General features: G+C 39.6%; 1 protein-coding gene across 1 annotated transcript in view; it reads right to left on the reverse strand.

Moving 5' to 3' along the window:
• Positions 1–570: 570 nt before the first annotated feature.
• lmf1 (lipase maturation factor 1) overlaps positions 571–24,641 on the reverse strand; it is a 584,123-nt gene continuing 560,052 nt past the window's right edge. Inside the window, exons 10-11 of the mRNA XM_060840313.1 lie at positions 13,496–13,608; positions 571–1,836 (exon numbers count right to left, since the gene is read on the reverse strand). Of these exons, the coding sequence (XP_060696296.1) occupies positions 1,671–1,836; positions 13,496–13,608 (279 nt within the window). The 3' untranslated portion in view covers positions 571–1,670. The remainder of the gene's footprint in view (positions 1,837–13,495; positions 13,609–24,641) is intronic.

Consider the following 24,641-nt stretch of genomic DNA (forward strand, 5'->3'; position numbering starts at 1 on the left):
AGGCCCAGAGACGTGGTAACAACACAGGCAAATGCAGAGTAGGTGAGGAAATTGGAACACCATGCTGATCTGGGAGGGTTTTCAGAGGAGCAGCAATTTTCTAATCAGTGCTTGGGGTGCACGACAGTTGCAGTACTCACTATCAGCAGTCAAAGCTATCCAGTTATCAGTCTCCTGCTACCATTTTGAAATAAGTAGGAGGGTGCAGTTCACAGTTTTATTGGTTATCATCACAGAGTCATAAAACATAGGAAGTCATCTTCTCAATGTGCTATGTCTTAATCGATATATTACCCGTCGATAGTTGCTCCTGTGAAGTGATTAATACACTTAAGAAAGAACAGGAAATGCATGAATTGTTAGAAATTCTGAAAACAGCCTCCAATAATCTCAAACATAAGCAGAATCCATAGTGTGACTGGTAACATATTCGCAAAGGAACCACCTAACCCCGAGGAAACAAGAGATTTTAGGATTTTTTTTCCAGAATGAGCAAGATCCATTTGATAGAATTCACATATAGAACAAAATTGTTGAAATTACTGAAAGAAAAACTATTCAATTTCAATGGTCCCCAGACTCAATTTAATGTTGCACATTTTTACAGCATCATTATGCACTTACAATCAAAACAGTTGAATACAATTCTGGGTTTAGCATTACTGCTGACAATAGTAGTAATTAAATGCTTAATGCTCCATCATTTTAAAAGGAAAAACCCCTTTTTAAAAACTTTCATTAAAAAACTGATAAGGCAGAAAGTGACACACTGTTTGGTGGGCTTGGGAAGAGGCAAACTTGAGACTTGGGTCAGGAAGGAAACCAAGATGGAAAATGGGGAATACCAATCTCACCTTATCTAAAGGTCAAGTGGGGAATACCACAGATAAGCAGGTTCATCCAGGAAAAGGGCAGAGCAGTAGGCTGAACCTGAACCTGAATAGAGATGCAGGCCAAATGGAAGACAGACTGAAGTAGCTTAAGAAGGCAGCTTAGTACTAACTTCCATAGGACAAATAAGAATAGAAGGTAAATGGCGACCCAGTCAGTGATGCCCACATCATGCGAATGAATGAGGGAAAATCAGGTTAAATCAAGAATCTGAGAATGGGTGAACTGAGGTTCCTGTGACTCAAAAGTCCTGTGTTCCCTTAATTCTAACTGATTGGAGAATGGTGAAGTTATAACCCTCTTCAACCCCACCAGTGGGACAATGTAATGTTCTTTCAGTACATTAATCATTTTTCCACTACTACTGTCATCAATAATTTCCTTGTCTTGCTTCATAACTAATCACTGAGGCAAGGGCTGCACATTATGAAACCAAATAATGGACTGAAATACACAGATACCCAGATAAAAATCACAAAACAAAATCTGCAAAAACATGGAAAGTTTGGACACAATGAGAACTGAAAATTGGCCAGAAATTCATTCAAGATAACATCAGTTGAAATAGAGTCCGACATGAAAATATGATGTTTATTCCATAAGGTTTAAAATCACATTAATTACATTTTTGATAATTATCAATCATGTAGATTCTGTGAAATGTACATTATGTGCTTCACAGTATGAGGTGAAATGTTTGCAGTCCTGAGGTACCATCAAGGTGATCTTTGCTGGAAGCCGGTAGTTCTCCCAGAGGAAACATCCCACTTTGATAGGTCTCACTGAATTGGCCAGTCTCGTTCCTTAAAGTACTTCTTCAAACCTTTCAAATTGACAGGTGGGAAATACGGGCCAATCCGTTTCCGAATCCACCACTTCCCATCTGCTGCATGGTTGCCATTGGGCTGGCTGAATTTGTAGCGATAGTGTTCACCCCTCACCCACCTGTCAACAGAAGGTGGTATTATTATGGATAGATATTGGACCATCAGACCTTTAAACTTATTGTGCCATTCCATTCAATCATGGCTGATCCATACTGTAATGGTCAACTTTGGTTTTGTATGATTTAATAAGTTCACACAACAAAAATGTATCAATGTGAGTATTCAGTTTGCCACCCAATTCCACCCACCCCAAACTCCTCAGACATTCTGTCCTCAGTCTCAACATGTAGGAGAGACCGTTCCAGGTTTCCACTACTCTGTGTGAATAAGAGTCACTGCCTTTGATATCAAGGCTACATTTAATTGAGGAACCCGAGCAAAACCGGAGATTTAGAAAAATAAACACCTCTGCAGGAATTCCTCAGGGAAGTGTCCTTGACCCAACTATCTCCAGCTGCTTCATCAATTACATTCCTTTCATGTTGAGATTAGAAGTGGGGATGTTCGCTGATGACTGTGCAATATTCAATACCATTTGCAACTCCTCAGATACTGAAGCAATCCATGCCCAAATGCACAATGTACGGTTGGGCTGACAAGTACCGAGTAATATCCATTCCACACAAGTGCTAGGCAATAACCATCTCCCAGGAGACCTACTGTGGATGTCTGAAAACGCGGATAGGAGCAAACCCATTCACTTAAATCCAAAATTTAGCTTCCCGACAGCCCCCAGTCCCTGGTTCTAGAAGGTTCCCTATAATATGTTCAGGCTGTGGTAAGCCACGGGTAATGGAAACCGTGGAAAACGATTCCATGGATACGAGGGGGGGGTGGGGTCGTTCTGTAGTGCTATGACACACTTATGGAGCATGTTGGACTTGAACCTTGGACTCCTGGCTCAGAGGCAGGAACATTACATTAGTGGTACAGTACCTAAACCAAAAATACACCTTCAGCCAGTGAAGGGCTCTCTCAATTACTACCTTTCATGGATAGCCTGCATTTTTAGTCAACTACTTGAAGTCGTCCTGAAACAAGTCCGATTTGACTCAGATGAGAGTGTTACCGACTGAGCTACAAGTAACACCAGAAGACGAGGAAACCTGTAAAACCTGTAAAAGTTCCCATTAGCAATAATTATCCGTTGATCCCTGCCGTGCAATTGTAAAGGAAGATCTGAGGTGAACTATGATGTATCTACTGCCAATGAACAGCTAGAATTTGGTGGGTGGGACTCAAAATAGAAAATGGCAATCTGGGCTCTCCAGAGAGAGTCACTGTCTTCAAGTGGACAAAAAGAGGTTCAATTTAAAATAAGAACTAACAGGTTTTATCTTGTGGAAGAAAGTTTTACAAACTTTTGTAAAAATCTTTTAATCCACCTTTTTAACCAGGAGGCTTACACTGCTCCCCCCACCACCAAACTACAAAAAAAAAGCTCATGCTCCCAACTTTACAGGAAGATGTTAGTTCTTCAAAAATGGTGGTGCTTGAAAACGGCAAACCTCCTTTTCAAAAGGAAGTTCAAATAGTTGATTTCAATTCCAAAAGCACCACCATTGGGTGATCTCTGCATACACAAATGGAGATTAAAAAGGGAGCACAAGAAAGAAACTCTGAAGAGGTTAAAATAGCAGAAAGTTCATCGCCAAATTGTTTGGCACGGTATATGTAATCCTATAACTGCCTACGAAAAGGGGACTGCAGTTTTTAATCTTTTTTGAAGATTTTGTTTTGTTTAGAAAAAGGATTTGAATGTCAGCAATATTCTATCGTTATCATGGAGTAACTAGAAGTGAAGTAACACTTAATATACAGAGTGTTTTATCTTCATTTTGTTATGACATGGTCAAATGCTGGGTTAATCTTTACTACAGTTCAGATAATTCCTACTGTGCACCTGGCAGTTTGCGCTCATTAAAACTCAGGCTCACGATCTGGTGATCAGAGTCAAAAATACCCTCCCCCTCCAATTAATATTCAAGTCCTGAGCAGTTTGTCAAACAAATCTATCTGCCATGACTGGAATATTTTAGGAGAGCAATTGACTGCCTAGTAACAATGATGTGTTCCCTCTCTGTCACAGAAAGGAGTCATAAGACACCTTGGACTCGGCATCAGTTTGGCTATAGCTGGATGGTGGGGGAAGGATAGTTCACTGATCTGCTTAGTTCAGTACAGGAATTAGACTAAAGATATTCATGGAGTTAGCTATTGGCTACAACATGTCATCTTCTTTGGAATAAGGATGACTTGAGTTCAGAGAATGGCAGGATGGAAGCAGAGAGAAAGACAGAGTGACAGACATGTGAACAGCATCTCTTATTAGCTCCATAACAGCAACGTGATCATGGCAAGAAGACATTATTGTTGCGCTATTGCTAGAGATTAATATTGGTGAGGACACCCGGGAGAATTCCTGTCACTCTTCACTGAAAAAGAATTACTGGATCCTTTGCATTCGTTTGAGAAGGCAGTTGGTGTTTTGATTTCATGTCTCATTCAAAAGATGGAATGCCCACTAATGCAACACTTGCTTAGTATTGCACTGAGGGATCGGTTAGGGCTATATGCTCCTGTCTCTGGAATGGGACTTGACCCTTTAATCTTCTGATCAAGAGGAGTGAATGCCACCTACAGAGTCAGAGATTTCAATGAACAATGATAACAACAATGTTCATGTTGCTTTGCCAGAAAATTCCAGATTTCAACTCAGCAACAACAGTGAGCAAATGCACTGAACCCATAAATCTGCATCCAAAAGCAGTTATTATTAAGTCCAGTAATGTCAGAGCTACAATTTGGGAAGAGAACTTGAATTTATTGGCAATTATTTCATTTCTGAGTCAGATATGATTCATTTCATTTAAAAACATGTGAGTGTTCCAACCCAGGGGGTACATTATATCTAGTGATGATTCATGATAAAGCCACAGCAATCTGTTATTCCAAATGTACTCCTGATTTACATTTTGTTCTTTAATAAATGAGAAAAATACGCATTCATCCAAATACCTGCACAATTCCAGCACTTACGTTTCATGGCTATCTTAATCCAAGTCTTGAAAAGTGGGTCACTTATTGTGACTCTGCCTAACGTTAAAGCCTCCAGCAACATTAACTCTCCCACAGTGGCACTTAATTGCCCTTGGAGAGAGTGCAGCACATACTAACCAGAATTACACCATGACTAAAAGGCCAAGCTATTAAATCAGGTTGCTAGTTTGAATTTGTATTCCCTCAAGTAAAGATTGATGGGTGAGCTATTTTCTTTATTCTTTCAGGAGATGTGGGCATCCCTGGCAAGGCTACAGCTTGCTTCCAATCCCCAATTACCTTTGAACTGAATGACTTACTGGGCCACTTCAAGGGCAGCTAAGAATTAACCACATTTCTGTTTGGTTTGGACATATACGTAGGTTATATCATGTAAGGACAACACCTTCCTTAAAGAATGCCCGTGAATCAAATGATTTTTAACAACAATTAATGATTATTGTCAGCAACCATCATTATTGAGACCAGCTTAATTTTTTGGACTTATTAATTGAGTTGAAATTCCATTAGCTGCCATGGTGAAATTTGAATCCATGCCCCTGAAGCATTAGTCCAGACCTCTGGATTGCCAGTTCCATGACTTTATGACTAACCACTACCTACTCTACTGAGGTAATGAAAATTATTAAAGGAGCTGATATGAATAGAAAGAAACTATTTGCACTGTTTGGAGAGTCCAGAACAAGATGGCACAAGCTTAATATTAGATCTAGTTTATACAGGAGTAGTTTCTGATGAAGAGCTTATGCTTGAAACGTCGACTCTCCTGCTCCTCGGATGCTGCCTCACTGGCTGGACTTTTCCAATGCCACGTTTTTTGACCCTGATCTCCAGCATCTGAAGTCCTTACTTTCTCCTGATACAGGAGTAATGTCAAATAAGCACTTCAAACAAAGCTTGGAGGGAACTTGGAAGACTCTCCCAAAAAGCTGTCAAGTTTGGAGTTCAGAAGAAAACTTTAAAAATGAGATTGTTAGCTGTTCATTCAGAAAGGATTTTAAGGGTTACAGAACTAAGGCAGATTATTAGAGTTAAGACTGGCCACAAATGGATTGAATGTCAAACCAGTTTGAGGAGCTGAATGGCATATTCCTAACCTCTTGCCAGGAATTTCCTGGTGGAAAGGTGTGGACAGATAATAACCACTCCTTTTCAAGAAGGAATTAGATATAGTTCCTAGGGCTAAAGTGATCAGAAGGTACAGAGAGAAAGCAGGAACAGGGTACTGAATTAAATGCTAAACAAAAAAAACAAAGAAATGTGGATGCTGGAAATCAGAAATGCTAACAAAAGTTGCTGGAAAAGCTTCGGTTTGGCAGCATCAGTGGGGAAAAAAAAAAGCAGAGTCAACTGAAGTTCTGAAGATAGGTCACAGGACCTGAAACGTTAACTCTGCTTTCTCCTCACAGATGCTGCCAGACCTGCTGGGTATCTTCAGCAATTTCCGCTTTTGGTTCAGATATCCAGCACCCGCTGTTCTCTGGTTTTTTTCCCATCACAATCTTATTTGATTCAATTAGATCACTTTTTATTCTTATAAATCCTCCTATGCAAAGCTGTTTAACTTCTCTTCCTAAGTTGTAAGAAAAGCCTTTCACCTCAGGAATGTTGAACAAACCTTATCTAAACAGTTTAATGCAGCAAAAGCTCATTTTCAGAGGAGGCCAAACTGCACACCGAGATGTGGTCTCACCTAGGCCCAGTTCACCTGATTGATAAACACTTCAAAATATTTAAGCTTTTTAAAGTATAGGTATTTTATCTGACTGACTAAAAGTCTAATCTGGATTGGAGTTATTCATTTCACAGGACCCAGACTAGTTAATGTCTGAATGTTGTTGGGTGTGTTTATTGTTCTACTCTGAGAACTTCGGTCCATAGTAAATAATGGTCTTTTTTGTATTCGTTCTCAGCTGCAGAAAAACTAACCTACATCTATGTTCCACTCTCCTTGCAATGAACACCAATATTCCATTAGCCTTCTAATAACTTGCTGTACCTGTATACTAATTTTCATGATTTTTATTGTGACCACTTACATTTCCCATTTCTTATCTTAACTCTATTTGATTTGACATATCGCTCTTTCCAGCTAAAGTAATTTCTCAGCGACTGTCTTAATTAACTGAGACATCCCACCTCTTTTCCTAGCTTCTGATCTTTTCAAAATGTCAAATACTCTTCAATAATTGTCTTCATCACTTGGCAACTATGTCCCTGTAATGGCCATCAAGTTACATGATTTATTTCTGCTTCTAATATTAATGTATCCAGTTTATTATGAATGTTGCTCACTTTGAGATACATTGCCTTCAATTCTATCCTTTTAACCATGTTTGTAGTTCTTGGCCTTAACTACTGGTGCACTCCTAAATTTCAACTCTCTGTGCTTTCTTACTATATTCTGGGTATCCTGACCCAAATCACTAATTGCTGTATTACTTTACTGCTTATCTTTGATTCACTCCATTTTCTCTCACATGATCCCTCCCCTTTCATCCAACATCGAGTTATGGAGTCATACATCGTGGACAAAAACCCTTTGGTCCAATTCGTCCATGCCGACCAGGTTTCCCAAACTAAACTAGCCCCTTTTCCCTGTGTTTGGACCATATCTCTCTAAACCTTTCCTATTCATATACTGACCAAATGTCTTTTAAATGTTGTAACTGTACATACATTTACCATTTCCTTTGGCATTTCATTCCATATATGCAACACCCTCTGCATGAAAACATTACTCCTCAGGTTCCTTTTAAATCTTTTCCCTCTCACCTTAAATATATGCCCTCTAGTTTTGAACTCAACTACCCTTGGGGAAAAAAAACCCTTTGCTAATCACTTTAGCTATGCCTGTCATGATTTTATAAACCTCTATAAGGTCAGCCCTCAAGCTCCTACACTCCAGGGAAGAAAAAGTCTGAACCTATTCAGTCTCTCCTTTTAACTCAAACCCTTCAGTCCTTGCAATTTTTTTTTCTGCACCCTTTCCAATTTAATAATAGCTTCCAAAACAGGGTGACTAGAACTACATGCAGTACTCCAAAAGTGGCCTCACAAATGTTCGGCACAACCTCAACATGACGTCCTAACTCCTCTACTCAGAGCTCTGATCAATGAAGGCAAGCATTCCAAATGTCTTCTGCACCATCCTCTGACACCACTTTCAAGGAACTATGTACCTAAACCCCTAGGTGTCTCTGTTTGACAACACTCTCCAGAATCCTAGCATTAACTGTGTAAGTCCTGCCCTGATTTGTCTTATAAAACTTATTTAAATTAAACTCCATCTGCCACTCCTCAGCCCATTGACCCAGCTGATCAAGATCCCACTGTACTCTTAGATAATCTTCTTCACTGTCCACTATACCACCAATTTTGGTGTCATCTGTAAACGTACTGACCATGCTTCTGATATTCTCATCCAAATCATTTATATAAATGACAAGTAACAGAGAACCCAGCACTGATCATTGCAGAACAGCCCTCTCTGTTGCCCCAATTATACAATATGCCAGAGCAGTGGCACTAACACGGTTCAGATGAAATTTGCCCCAATGGTACTGTTTTCACTTTCCCCTGTACTTGTGCCAGCGGCACAAGAATCACAATCAATCTATAAAATACATAATCACTTCTTCCATCTTATTTACCCTATGCAATTTGCTTGTGGCTCAGGTAATAATCCAGAGATTACTCCCTTTGAGGCTGTGTTTACTAATTTAGTCTATATCTGTTCACAATTCCGAAGTAGAATAAACAGAACCTCTCTCTTTGTGCAATCAACATCTTCGGTACACACATGGATCAATGATAACTGGACCGTTTACATTCCACTACAAGTTTCTTTTGAACTCAGAATCATGTCATGATTCCTAGCCCTTGGACAGGCAATACAACCGGCAACCTTGGATTATTGCTTATGGCTTCAGAATACAGTGGCTATATTGTCCTCTGATGCCATAACATGCAGATTTAACCCCTCAATCTCAAAGGCTTATTGCACGAAAATGCCACAGTCTGTTCACTCACATCTCGCAGCCCTCACTCTGCGAGAATTTCAGGTCTCTTGGATAAATAAAAGAGGTCATGCTCATCCATTTCCACCTGTCATACCCTCTCAAGCCTGACCATGACCACAGCAGACAACACTGCCCTAAGGAGTGTGATGCTTGCTGGAACAAAATATCCAGATAACATTCCCTCTTCCTACTACATCAGTTGGCTGACGCTGAGCTACACATGCACGTATGAATCAGAAGTAGCAATATTGAGTCTGCTCCACTATTCAATAAGATCTTGGCTGATTTGACTATAACCACAAATCCCTATTCCAGCCTACCCTTAATCATTTTTCAACCCCTTAACACAAATCTGTCTACTTCCATCTTAAAAATATTCAAGGTCTCTGTTTCCACCACCTTTTCAGGCAGAGAGTTCCAAAGACTCTCAGCCTTCTGAGAGAAATAAAAATCACATAATCTCTGCTTTAAATGGATGGCCACATATTTTAAAGTTCTCCCATCTAAAGCTCTTGAGCAGCAGACACTTACTGTAGATGTGGTTGCCTTGGATCATAGTGCCATCCATCAGCTTCTGCATACTGTAGCTGCACCATATAACCTGCCTTGCCATCTTTGTTAATTTATGTATTTAATACTGCTAACAAACCTTATCGCACCAATAAAACCTCCCAATTAATTACTTAAATAACTAACTCATTAAACCATAATTACTATCAACTTCTGCAAGTTTTTTTAAAGATAAATGATTCTTTAAAGTGAATTCCAATGTTTAACTGCCAATGTAAAATTTTAGTTCACACAGAAATCATTCCAGTAACTATGCTGATGTGCCTTACAGCAAGGTAGTAGAAGGCTGCATTTGACCAGGGAACTGTCTTTTAATAACAGTTAGCATCTTCAAGGGAGGATAAGAGTTAAATCAAATCAACCAGAATATCATTTTCATAATTGACTGTAAGTTTTGGAAGGGTCAAGTTATATCTATGCTTCAGGTCTTTAAAGAGTAGAATTAAGTGCTTGCACAGTGACTTTGCACTGTTGTTACAATCAGAGCTTTCAATAAGTTCAAGGCACCTTCACTAACATAAGATCAGTAACAATCTTGTTTTACCTGAACAGAGATTAATTACTGACCAACAGCGCGTTGGGGTACAGTTTTAAAAGCAACACTGACCATATTTGCTTCAAATATATTAGTTTATTTTGAGAATAATGGTATAAAACATGGGCAGAAATTGTTACAAAAAGCAAGATCAGTCCTGGTCAGCCAATTACTTTGAGGGGAAAAAAAAGACAAAAAAAAATGCAATATACACTAAAAACCACATGGCTATATTCGTAATGTTATGCTTAGCACTTAAGACTCCTGACAGCTGGAATTAATTCCAGAGGGGAGCAGCTGCTCCTAAGCAACAGCTGGGAGGTTTTGGAGGGAAAACGTAATCATGTCTTGTGTCAGGATTAATGCTCTGACAGTCCAGCAGGGAGTCGGGCATCCAAGAGCAAAATTGAGCAAAGCAGGGGTTTTGCATCTCTTATTCTTTGTGTAGTCACTGCAAATTATTTACCTCCTGTAAAGTTTTCCTCTGTTTTCTCTCCAGTGCCTGGCTTGCGATCACTGCATTTGTATAAACACAACCATTGGTTTAGGTTCCTTTCATTATATTTATTCCAGTTTTGTGTTAGTTTGTGTTTAAAAAGGTAGAAAAATACCTCTTCAAAATTTAGATTACAATTTTAATTTTCTGAAGGTTTCTTCTGTTTGGTTATTGTATTTGTTCATTTTCTTTCCTGTCAGTTTCCCCTGGCTGAAAACAGGAAAAAGCCATTGAGACTTTGAAATAATGAAATGTATACCAGTAATACTAAGTTAATGCTTCCTAAACTTTTCTCTCAATGTGATCGCATTGTAATGCCTCAGGCATTGTGAGACTCCTGAGTGAAACTGGAAGGTGTAGGGTTGAGTGTGTTCAGACTGAGGTACAAGGGGGTATTTATTGATGGGGGGGGGGGGGGGGGGTGGCGCCATTGAGAGTTATTCAGTGGAGGGGGTCAGGGTTTGCAATGAAAAAGCATAAGACATACTGTTTTACAGGCAATGGATACAGCAGCAATCAGACCTCAGTGAATATGTAATTAAGCTGCATCCACCAACAAAAAAAAGCTAAAAGGGCTTTGCAGCTGTCCAAACTCAACCTGACCTCCCGAGCTGCCATTACTGCTCATGACCCCAAAATCTTGTCCCGCAGGGGTCATGACCCATATTTTGGGTATCCCTGTGTTAAGCTTTAAGTACAAACAGAAATAAAGAAACAATGAACACATGTTTATATAGCAACTATCACGATTTTGAAATGTTCCTAAGCATGTTGGATCTAATGTTGGAAACATGGAAGCCAATTTGCACATACACCCCTGTATTAAGTTTCCATGAACAATAAAAATATAAATATAAATAACCTGATATGTTCTTATTTGAAAATGTTGGCTGAGGAATGAATATGGAGCTAAAATCTTTCACAGTTGATTGAGAAGATAGACAGAGCCCCTCAGCTAACTTCTCAATCAAAAGATTGATAGTGCAGTCCCACATCCTTCTTCCTGCACTGAACTACGAGTGACAGCCTAGGTTTCATAATGGAATCTCTGGAATGGAATTTGACCCTATAACTTCTGAATCAGTCAAAATCACTATGCTAAAGCTGAGTGTTAAATTGAACTAAGGATAGTAATGTGGAGCATGTCAGAGTTGGGTGTGCACAATAGATAAAAAAAAGTGCCAGTGTTGTACATATAGAACTGTGAAAGGGTTCAGAAACATTTACAAGGATGTTGCCAGTGTTGGAGGATTTGAGCTACAGGGAGATGCTGAATAGGCTGTGGCTGCTTTCCCTGGAGCATTGGAAGCTGAGGGGTGACCTTACAGACTTTTATAAAATCATGAGGGGCATGGATAGGATAAATAGACAATGTCTTTTCCCTGGGGTGGGGGAGTCCAGAACTAGAGGGCATAGGTTTAGGCTGAAAAAAGAGACCTACGGGGCAACTTTTTCACACAGAGGGTGGTACGTGTATGGAATGAGGAAGTGGTGGAGGCTGGTACAATTGCAATATTTAAAAAGCATCTGATGGGTGTATGAATAGGAAGGGTTTGGAGGGATATAGGCTGGGTGCTGGCAGGTGGGACTAGGCTAGGTTGGGATATCTGGTTGGCATGGACGGGTTGGACCGAAGAGTCTGTTTCCGTGCTGTACATCTCTATGACCAAATGACCAGAAAACTATGGAAACTTGCTTCTCATTTTTCTTTGTCTGCACTATCTCTCTATCATCAATTGTTCTTCCTCTAACACAACTCACACCTACTGCTTTCAGTGGGGATCAAATACTAGGAAAGATTGCTTGATAGGTATCAGGAATTAGCCACCTAGGTCAGAGTTGCACGCAACGCAGATTAGCTGAGGCCAGCTACCTCAATACAGATCAACTGGCCTTCGGCCTATATCTCTCTAACTGCGTTAACTGGCTAAGCCACTGGGGAGCTGCCAGTTCACTCGACAATAATCAGCACATACTGTACTTGATGTCAGTCCATTCATACGTCAATGACTCCAAAAAGTTATTTACTGCTTGTACATGGGGCAGCACAATAGTGGCATACGTTTGGTTACATATTAGGAGGCTAAATCTGCCAATTTTTGTTACTTTGAAGTTATTATTTATTCCAAGTGCTTATCCACAGATCACCATAATTTATTTACAGACAGAAATTCACTCCAAAGTTAATGCCTCTGTTAAACTGGCAGAAGGAGTAATTTGACACAGTAACCACTTGCGTTTATACAGTGCCTTAAAGTAGCAAAACAACCTAAGGCACAGACACAACTCACAAGCATGTTAAGCAATCATATGCTAACATGACTAACAGTTGTTCCTAGGCTATGTACAAAATAAACAGGCATTGTGCTTACAGTAGTTCTGTTGGTGCTTAACTTGTCTGGTACTGAAACTTGTTTTCTTTAATGGAAAATGAATGCCTCAAAAGTAAATATCATACGGTATTCAAGCCTTTATTTATATGCTACATAATGTTTGCCAAACAGCGTCGCCAGCACAACAGGCTCCCCTTGGAATATCTTTTACTGGTTTTCGTTTGACCAGTCTGATCAGAGATCAGATATTTATGCCCATTCTCTGCTCCCTAATTGCTTATTTGATAAATACGCAGCAGACTCTGTAAATAGTGGAGCAAAAAAAGTTCTGACTGACAACAAAATTTATGGCTATATTTGTCCATGGTAGATGATGTAATAATTAACTATTAAAATATCACAATTGATTTGCAAGAACATCAAGTGACATTTGATATGTTTGTGAACCTGTGTTGTAATGTCATAATCCTGGAAATCCATCGCCTTTTATCACACGGATTGCAGTGGTTTAAGAAGCCAGCATTTTATCAAAGGTTAAATGAGATAGGCAATGACTCCAGTAACACCCAACTCTTGAGAATTAATTAAGAAAAGACCACATAAGATTCTTATTGACTGAAACTAAGTGAGGACTTCAGCTGAATACCTTACTCAATTCAACTCAAAAAAATGCCAAATAAATCAAGGTTAGGACTACTTACCGTGGTGCTCCTTGATTCTGAAATGGGTTGTGTGCTATTAGTGACAATACAAGGCTATCATTCATCAGCAGTCTTCCTGCCAAGTGGATTAACCATTCATTTTGTTCATAGGTCTGGAAAAAGAAACAAAACAAAACAAAAATTATTACCACACACCTTTCCAAAGTTAAAAATCACACAACACCAGGTTATAGTCCAACAGGTTTAATTGGAAGCACAGTAGCTTTCGGAGCGACGCTCCTTCATCAGGTGATTGTGGAGGGCTCGATCGTAACACAGAATTTATAGCAAAAATTCACAGTGTGACGTAAATTCTGTGTTACGATCGAGCCCTCCACAATCACCTGATGAAGGAGCGTCGCTCCGAAAGCTAGTGTGCTTCTAATTAAACTGTTGGACTATAACCTGGTGTTTTGAGATTTTTAACTTTGTACACCCCAGTCCAACACCGCCATCTCCAAATCATGACACCTTTCCAAAGATTGCAAAGCTTCAACTTTGAGCCCTGGTTGTGCAGCTTTTAGTCAGGCCAAGAGTTGGAGAATTACTGAATGGAACAAAAGGGGGCTTTCAGCCTGGTTTGTCCTCCTAATGGCTATTGCTGGCATAAAGGCAAAAGTACACTTTTGTGGTATTGAGTGACAGCACCAGACGATGTCAAATAACTTGATGTCCAGGCTTATGCATAAATAAAGGTGCTAGAACACAATTTAACGCACCTGACATCGGGAAAGGATAACACCACAATCATGGCATCAAATAGGCTTCACCACTATCAGGTGTCTGCATGAGTCTGAAGTCCTATATTTCCCTACAATGGCCCTTTTTTGAATCTGTCTGTCACAGTCTGTCACAGTCTTCGGTGTTGCGTTTATCATACAATATTATTGTGTGACTGTTTTGTCTGTTTGCAGTCTATGATAACATTGCAAGTGTGCTCCTTTACATAATGTCTCTGACTTCACTGCAAATAGCAAATGTAACAGTTTTATTTCTTTATATTTTTACGTGTTTACGTAATTCAGGCAACACCAGCACTTTTTGCCCATCCTTAAATGCCATTCAGAAGATGGTGGTGGGAGACCTTCTTGAAGTGGTGCAGTCCATGTGGCATAGGCACATCCATTTGTTGAAGGGATTCCTATTTGGGCAGAAGTCCCAGAATTTTGAACCAGCAATAATGAAGGAAAGGAGCAATGATGATATATTTTTAAGGTGGCATGAAATTTAGAGGGAGACTCGAAAGTGATAATATTCCTGCTTCTCTTGTTCTTCTAGATGGTGGAGGTCATGGACTTAGCATGCTCTGTCAAAGGAGCTTTGGTGAGTTGTTGCGCTGCAGTGTTATACATTGCTGCCACCGAATGTCACACTGTCTGTAAACATTGATTTTGTTTCTGTCTCCACAGGTGCTGCCAGACCTGATGAGTTCCTCCAGTACTTTGTGTTTATTTCAGATCACCAGCTTCCACAGAGCTTTGATACATCAGACCAAGGATTCAATGGTCATGAAAACAATGTCAGCTTTAACTGTCTTGAGAAAGAAGATTTGCTCTGCCATGTCTTGGAAGGTGACCACAAAGGCAATGGAACAAATTTTTATTTAAATAAGATGAAGCATTTTAAGAAGCTACCAAAAATAGACGTGAACTCCAAATTATTACAGGTGTTTGCTTAATACAGTTTAACCATACTGATGCTGTTAAGATGGGCTGTTTAATGGAAATCGTGACATCCTGGGAGACAAACATTAATAACTAACTTACCAACTAACTTAGTGCACAGTAAAGTACTTAAGATGCTAAATGAAATATTTTGGATGATGTTTGTGAAAACACATTACTATGGTGATGAATTTTCATTCTGTAGGGACACTGTGTTACAATTTTGACATTTATAAGGTTGTCATGTTTTGGAATTACGTTGTTAATTTATAATGAGGAGGCGCTGGTGTTGGACTGGGGTAGACAAAGTTTTTGCTGCTCCTTGGATGCTGCCTGAACTGCTGTGCTCTTCCAGCACCACTAATCCAAAATCTGGTTTCCAGCATCTGCAGTCATTGTTTTTACCTAGTTAAAAATCACACAAAACCAGGTTATACTCCAACAGGTTTATTTGGAAGAACCAAAACCTGCAACCCATTCCAAAAAATGAAAGGCTTAACAATAATCCAGGTTTGTTTAATTTATCATTTCAGCTTCATGACACTGTAATCTGTTGCTATACATTCTGTGTTTTATGGTCTTATTCTCCACAACCACCTGATGAAGGAGCAGCACTCTGAAAGCTATTGCTTCTAAATAAAACTGTTGGACTAAAACCTGGTGCTGTGTCATTTTTAAAGTTCTAAAAGTGGAAATAAAGGAAACTTAATTGCTATGCAAACAGAAAGTGCTGGAAAAACTCAGCAGGTGTGGGAGGATATGTGGACAAAGAAACAGAGATAACTTTTCTAATCCAATATGACTTCTTCAGTTCTCCCTGCAGTATTGAGTTCATGTTGTGGAATTTAATTGACAACTCGTTTAGAGAAGGGCATTGTCTTTAAGCTAAAGTGAGGAGGGTTACTTGACCTATTCTACAGTTTGATTATTACAGATTAAAGGGTCCAGATTATTTAATGAGGTAAAGGATGCAGGGTATTTACACTTGGGAGACAATGACAGCATCTTAAGTGCCGGCAGTGATTTTCCAAAGCCCTGGAAACATGTTGAGAATATTATTTTGAAAACAGTTATACCGTAAACTGTTAATTTACTTCCAAGAGCCTTGCGGTCTCAAGGAGAGCAATTTATCATGCCTGCCTGGATATAAGCACATGTAATTCATGTTTCCAAGGAGCCAAGTTTTGTAAGGAGGAGTGGCTAATGTATCCGTGAATACGTTGGATAAGATTAGACTGCAAGGACCTAGGGTAGAGAGAGAACAGCATCAGGCTAAAAGTTTCTGTTCTCACTGCAGAAAATCTGGGTAAGAGATCACACTTGATTTGGAAACTGCAAATTCACTAGCTATTAAAAGGAGGCCAGATGATTTGCCGAATGTTAGCTAGAGGGAGAGAGGGAGGGAGGGGGAGAGACAGAGCGAGAGAGAGCGAGAGAGAGAGAGGGAGAGAGAGAGATAGACATCTTTGCACCATGAAGAGTTAGAAGTTTCCAGATTTGCAAAGAAAAAGAACACAAGAAAACCTTTCGGAGTAAGAATCATTTCAGCTAGTTCTGGGAGAATTGCATATCTACTTAAGGAACAGTCAATCACATAGTTAAATGCAGGCTTTTTCAGTTGTGTCAAAAATTCTGCTCTGCCAGTTAAAGTATACAGGCTTAACAAGTAGTGCTTGACCAATAGTGCTTTGTCTATTTGTTACAGTAAATGAGGAACTTTTAAAACATGAAACCTTGTGTCATCTGTTCAGTTATTGACTGACAGAACAAATTTCTTCTGTAAAGTTATCAGATTCTTCAGGGAAAAAGAGCAAAAACAAATCATACAAAAACTGCTACGAAGAATGATAAAGATCTGGCAGTGAGAACAAGGCACAAGCTCAAACTCTGCATTCATTCAATCATCCTAGATTTTATACCACCACGTGATGAGCTTTGCTACCTTCTAAATGATGAAATCTTTGCCAGCTATTTTTAAGCTATAGTTACACCTGTAAAAACTGGATTAATGTCCAGCATATCAGTGATACAAGTACCTGATCTACAAAGTTAATGGTCTGGTTTTCTAATGGACTGCTTGGGAATTTCCACAACTAGGAAAGAAAGCAAATGAGATAAAACAGAAGAAGATATGGTTAAAATAGCACAGAAGTTTTGATCACAAGTGATAAATTGCAAAGAAGAAAGAAAACTAAGGCTGTCAATTCTCCAGGATTGTACTGGAATCAGCAGAAATTAGTCACTGCTTAGAATAAGGTAGGTCAAGAGCAACAGACAAAATAGAAATAAACGGATTTTTTTCAACTTTCTTTAAATAAAAAGTTCTAAAGGTGGAAATAAAGGAAACTTAATTGGTATGCAAACAGAAAGTGATGGAAAAACTCAGCAGGTGTGAACAAAGAAACAGAGATAACTTTTTAAATCCAATATGACTTCTTCAGTTCTCCAGCATCTGCAGTATTTAGCTCATGTTCAGGAATTTAATTGACAACTCGTTTGGAGATGAGTATAGTCACTTTCCGATGGTTGTAGGAAGGCAGTAGAGGAAGAGAATCAGAATGTGAACAACCAAAGGAAAGAACTTTAGAGTAGGGCCACCACCAGAATTGATGTGTTGACAGCCAATGCACAGGGGCATGCAGGATGCCATACAGTGGGACCACAAGGATTAAGCCCAATAAGAGTTGGTACCCAGAGTGAAAATTGAGAAAATCAGCATTGACACTTAATGTTTAATATCTATTTTAAGTTTTAGCTGAAGTTCTTTGTGATTTGCAGCAGAGTTGCAAACATGTCCTTTATATGTTAGGAGACAATACAATGCCAGATTTAAGCAATCTAGGTTCACAGATCAATTGTTATTCAACCTTACTGGGACAGTTTTCATGAAGTCATTGAGAATGGATTAAATTATGACTGACATGTTTGGTGACCAGTCTGTTGGATGTATTAAGTGATCTGATTTAAGAAAATTTTCCAAAACACAGAAAAAGGAACATTGCTGTTTGCAAGACGCTGGCAAATCTTTGAAAATTGCTCATGCAAGGACACAGACATGGAGAAATTAGATTAGATTAGATTACTTACAGTGTGGAAACAGGCCCTTCGGCCCAACAAGTCCACACCGACCCGCCGAAGCGCAACCCACCCATACCCCTACATTTACCCCTTACCTAACATGGCCAATTCACCTGACCTGCACATCTTTGGAATGTGGAAGGAAACCGGAGCACCTGGAGGAAACCCATGCAGGCACGGGGAGAATGTACAAACTCCACAGTCAGTCGCCTGAGGCGGGAATTGAACCCGGGTCCCTGGCACTGTGAGGCAGCAGTGCTAACCACTGTGCCACCGTGCCACCCACAAATTGCAAGTGTCATGATCAAAAAATTCTTTCAACAATTCAGAACCTTCTAGTAATACTGATTACACACAAACAGCATCATTTAATGATTTGAAACAACAAAATTAAACATGTAAAAACAGTGGGAGCTATAGTTAAGTGGTACTGGTCATTTCTACATGTGTACTGCTTAGATTCAGTCTCCAGCACCTCCAACTCTACAAATATATTTAGGCCCAGACAGACTGATATAATAGCATGCTTTGATTGTTTCTATGTTTATATGGTAATGAAACATACTATGATGTAATTTAGTCATATCAACATCATGACTTTATCAGTCTGTTAAGTGTTTAGAGAATGACTGCCATTTGCAGATTTGTGGTTTGAAATGCAAGTTACTTCTTATGCTGAACCATTTTCTCTTGAAACTCTAGGGGACAGTGTAGTAATACAAGAAGTTAAACCCTCAAGACTTTAACTGTGCCAAGATAATTACATCTAGGCTGAAAGTTCATGTGTTGATAATCAAGAGCCAATATCCATCTAAGCTCTAGGAAACCCCAACATCATACTTAATAATATGATTTTAATATCAAGTGTTGAAAAGTATGTTAAATTTGTCGAAAGCTGAATCTGGAGAACTAACAAACTATCATATAGAGCTGGGTATTATCCCCTGGCTACGATGACGCTACAATGATTAAAAACATTTGTTTAAGGTTTAGATCACTGTTAAAAACCTGAGTTGGAATAACAATGTTAAGACAAATTAACAAAAAAAGGAAAAGGGTAACTTGGCAGCCCAACTCCTTCCAGAATGTCCAAACCTCTGATGTACTTTGAGGGAAAAGCTGGATTAGCACATAACAGAGAATGGAACATAAAGATTAACTGCAGGGATTACATGAAGGGGGATAGGAGCAAGTACATACATGCATAAGCATGTGGGTCTGTTGGGCTGAATAGCCTGATCCTGTAAATACTTTATAATATTATATAAGTCACATACATATTGATTGTGACTGGAGGTAAGGTAAGGGTCAAAAGGTAGAAGGAAGTAGAAAAAAAAGAGAAGGACAGAGAGAGAAAGAGGAGCTGAAGAGGTGGTGAGTCGTAGAGTCAAAGAGATACATGGCACAGAAACAGACCCTTCAGTCCAACCCGTTCATGTTGACCAGATGTCCTAAATTAATCTAGTCCCATTTGCCAGCATTTGGCCCATATCCCTTTAAACCATCCAAATACCTTTTAAATGTTGTAATTGTACCAACCTCCACCACTTCCTCTGGCAGTTCTTTCCATACACGCACCACCCTCTGTGTGAAAAGGTTGCCCCTTAGGTCCCTTTTAAATCTTTCTCCTCTCACCTTAAATCTATGCCCTCTAGTTTGGAGCATCCTCACCCAAGGAAAAAGGCCTTGTCTATGATTTTATAAACCTCTATAAGGTCACCCATCAGCCTCTGACACTCCAGGAAAAACAGCCCAGCCTATTCAGACTCTTCCGATACTCAAATCCCTTAATCCTTGTAAATAGTTTCTGAACCCTTTCAATTCTTACAATTTCCTTCCTATAGCAGGGAGACCAGTATTCCAACAGTGGCTGAACGAAAGCTCTGTATAGTTGCAACATGACCTCTCAACTCCTCGATGCACTGACCAATAAAGGAAAGCGTACCAATTGCCTTCTTCACTATCCTATCTATTGCGACTCCATTTCCAAGGAACTATGGACTTGCACTCCAAAGTCTCTTTGCTCAGTAACACTTCACAGGTACCATTATGTCTATAAGTCCTGCCCTGATGTGCCTTTCCAAAATGCAGCGCTTCATATTTATCTAAATGAAACTACATCTGTCACCCCTCAGCCCATTGGCCCATCTGATCAAGATCCTATTGTACACTGAAATAAACTTCTTTGTTGTCACTACACCTCCAATTTTGGTGTCATCTGCAAACTTACTCACCATACATCCTATGTTCACATCCAAATCATTTATATAAATGACAAGAAGCAACGGACCCAGCACAGATCTTCGTGGCACACCTCTGGCCACAGGCCTCCAGCCGAAAAAGCCACACTCCATCACCACCCTCTGTCTTCTACCTTCGAGCCACTTCTGTATCCAGCTAGGTGGTTATTCCACGATTCTGTAAGATCTAACCTTGCCAACCAGTCTATCATGAGGAACCTTGTTGAATGCCTGCTGAAGTCCATACTAATCACATCCACCCCTCTGCCCTCATCAATCCTGTTTATTACTTCTTCAAAAAATTCAATCAAGTTAGTGAGGCATGATTTCCCATGTTGACTATCCCTAATCAGTCTGTACTTTTCCAAATACAGGTAAATCCTGTCCCTCAGGATTCCTTCCAACAACTTGCCCACTCATGTCAACCTCACTGGTCTATACATCCCTGGGTTTTCCTTACCTAATTTCTCAAACAGTGACACCATTTTAGCCATTCTCCGGTCTTCTGGCACTCTTCCTATGATGATACAAATATCTCAGCATGAGGCCTAGCAATCACTTCCCTAGTTTGCTATAGAGTTCTAGGATACACCCAATCGGGTCCCAGGAATTTATCCACCTTTATGCATTTTAAAAAGACCAGCATTTACTCCTCTGTAATGCAGACATTTTTTCAAGAGGACGCTATTTATTTCCCCATGTTTTCTTTCTTCCATATTCTTCTCCACAGTAAACACAAATGTAAAATGCTCATTTAATATCTCCGCCTTCTCCTGCAGGTCCACACACAGATGGCCTTGCTGATCTTTAAGGAGCCATATACTGTTCCTAGTTACCTTTTTGTCCTTAATGTATTTGTAGAATCCTATTGGATTCTCCTTAATCATGTTTGCCAACCTATCTCATGTTCCCTTTTTGCCCTCCTGATTTCCCTCTTAAGTATACTCCTACTGTCTTTATACTCTTCTAAGGAATCACTTGATTTCTGCTGTCTATACTTGACATATGCTCCCTTCGACCTCTCGATTTCTCTAGTTATCCAGCATTCCCTACACCTACCAGCCTCTCCTTTCACCCTAACAGGAATATACTCTCTCTGGACTCTTTTTCCATTTTCCAGCCATCTCTTTACCTGTGAACATCAGCCCCCAATCAACTTTAGAACATTCTTGCCTAATAGTGTCAAAATTGGCCTTCCTCCAATTTAGAATTTTAACTTTTAGATCCGATCTATCCTTTTCCATCACTACTTTAAAACTAATAGAATTATGGTCACTGGCTTCAAAGTGCTCCCCCACTGACACCTCAGAGACCTGCCCTGCTTTATTTCCCAAGAGTAGATCAAGTTTTGCACCTTGTCTAGTAGGTACATTCACATATTGAATCAGAAAGTCTTCTTGCATACACGTAACAAATTACTCCCCATTCAAGTCTTTAACACTATAACAGTCTCAGTCTATGTTTGGAAAGTTAAAATCCTTAACCATAACCACCCTAATTCTTCTACCAGATTACTGAGATCTCCTTACAAATTTGCTTCTCAATTTCCTGCTGATTATTGAGGGGGTCTATAGCATAATCCCGATAAGGTGATCACCCTTTTCTTATTTCTCAGTTCCATACACATCCAGGCAAGTTATTTATTCCCAGGAATATCCTTCCTAAGTACAGCCATAATTTTATCCCTAATCACAAATGCCACTCCCTCTCCTCTCTTGCCATCCTTTCGATCCTTCCTATAGCATCTACACCCTGGAACATTAAGCTGCCAGTCCTGTGCATCCCTGAGCCATGTCTTTGTAATTGTGATGATAGCCCAGTCCCATGTTCCGGGGTGGAAGATGAGTCTCTTTGCACCTCAAGAAGATTAATATCTCCCAATCACAGAGATCAGAAAGATTCCAGGTTCAGTTTCTAATGATTGATTTAAAAAATTAGCAAATAGACAATTAGGCTCAAAGTCGAGTGGAATAGAGAAACAAATCAATCAAGATTTCTATTTCTCAATACGAAATAATAAAACTCAAACTAAAGTTATCTTGACTATTTTACCTCTTGTAGGAGTTTTGCAATTGGTCCTACTCCCTACTCTTCCTGCATATTCCTCATATTCCTGCAAATCCGATCTTAGTCAGTACCTTGATTATTGACCTAATCAAACAAAATCTACTCACCCTTCTCCAATTTTTCAAGCTGATCTTCCATGGGAAGGGCCTCCCAAACTTACTAATTACAGGGAGCATTGGAGAGAATCTTCATTGAAGTCAAATTCCCTTTTTATAGCATTAGCTCTGATACTTTGCCTCCAAGATGTTTTGGAAAGCTACAGAGAGAATGCAAGATGGGTACTATGGCAAGGAGGTAGGTGGGTATGATTGCAATTGGGTAAGGTGGGTGGATGTTGGAGGGTATGGGGAAGGACAGGAGAGTCAGAGTGTCAGGGAGGTTTTAGTGCTATGGTCAGGGGGCGGGGGGGGGGGGGGGGGGGGGAGGGAGGGAGGGAGTTTTTGAGGCCATCTGCTGTTTGTTTGCCAATATATTAAACAGGGATTTTGTCTGTCTAACATTCCCTGGGTAACTATATATTTAACTCTACTATCCATACAGTAGGCGGTGCTCTTCTGAAGTTGGGCCTGATGCATATTGAGTCAAAAAAGAGATAGTTTAATCTAAGAACAACAAACTGGAAATCTGAAATACATAAATAGAAAATACAAGAAAATTGAGTATTATTAGCACCATGTCTGGAGATAGTTAACATTTATTGTTGACAATGTAGGAACTGCCCAAGAGTCATCAACTTGAAACATTAACTGCATTTCTCCATGGAGGCATTTCAGCTCTGCAGGCAACTGGATTGTATTTGGTGTTAACAGTGGATGAGGTTTTGATTCCCTCAAACTTATTTCCTGAATTCTGCTGATCGTATGCCAAGCTCATGTTGAACTGTTCAGCATCTCTGACTCTAACTCAAGAGTTAGAAACTGTTTTGGAGGGAGAAGGGGACCTGCCTGTTGAAAGTTCAGCGCATTGCTGCTTCAGTGAGATCCTGACATGGATCTTTGGAGGAACATCCAGACTTCGACAAGCCAGAGACTGGGATATCTGGACCATCATTGAACCTGATTCTTGCACCTTTTCAGGAAGCACAAATGATCATAATTCACTGTGTAAGATATGCTTTTCCTCATGTTACCCCCATTCTCCAGTCTGCCCAAGAAACTCTGTCAATTACCTTACATCTGTGTGGAAATAATTCCTCTATCAAAACCCCTTCATAATTTTTGAACACCTCTCTTAAATCTCCTCTTCACTCTGACAATTGAGATTTATAATATTAAACTCTAATCTCCTGGGGCATACAGTGTAGTTGGTAGCCCTGCACAGTAAATGGCATCCACACCAGGCAGAAAAAAAACAAAATGTTGAGATACTATAGTGAATGGCAACAAACAAATAACTTCTGAGTTCATTTTCATCGCCTCTAGGTATAAAAACTTTAAATTCAACAGAGTCAAAGAAATCCAATTTGCGCATAAAACAATCAGCATTTTTTTTTGTAAGGAACATATGCAGCTAATCTAGGAGAGAGAGGAGAGGGGAACTCCACCAACATCTGCTTTGACTTGTTCGGTTAAGTTAGAAATCCAGTCATACGTTAATGCTGATATTTTCCTTTTTGTTTGATGGTAGCACAGAGATGTTAACCAGCAGTGTGATAACGTCATTTTTGCTCATTGGGTGAGGAATTTCAAGTAATGGGACAGAACGTTTTTCCACTTGTAGCCACCCAGTCCAATTGGGTTTTTCAAGAGCCGGCACACGACATGATTTCGCTTCTTCCACTCCTCACACCAGTCACACCTATGTCACCTATTTTAATTTCTCACACTAACAACCTTGGGTCCCATTGAATGACAAGTATTGATAATTTGGACTATGGGCTAACATCTAACACAAACTGAATTGGGATTTTGATTCATTTTATGTAGATAGGTGGTCCCAAAGCACTGTATAGCCATTGGAGCAATTTTTAAAGTGCAGTCACTGTTGCAACATATAGACAGAAAAGACTGCAACTCCATCAATTTGGGCTGGATTTCAAACTAAGGTAAGAGAGAAACCTCTTTTACACCAATCAATCATTCACCTCAGAATTAGGTC

The sequence above is a fragment of the Hemiscyllium ocellatum genome, chromosome 20, assembly GCF_020745735.1.
Source record: "Hemiscyllium ocellatum isolate sHemOce1 chromosome 20, sHemOce1.pat.X.cur, whole genome shotgun sequence".
NCBI classification, from domain to species: domain Eukaryota; kingdom Metazoa; phylum Chordata; class Chondrichthyes; order Orectolobiformes; family Hemiscylliidae; genus Hemiscyllium; species Hemiscyllium ocellatum.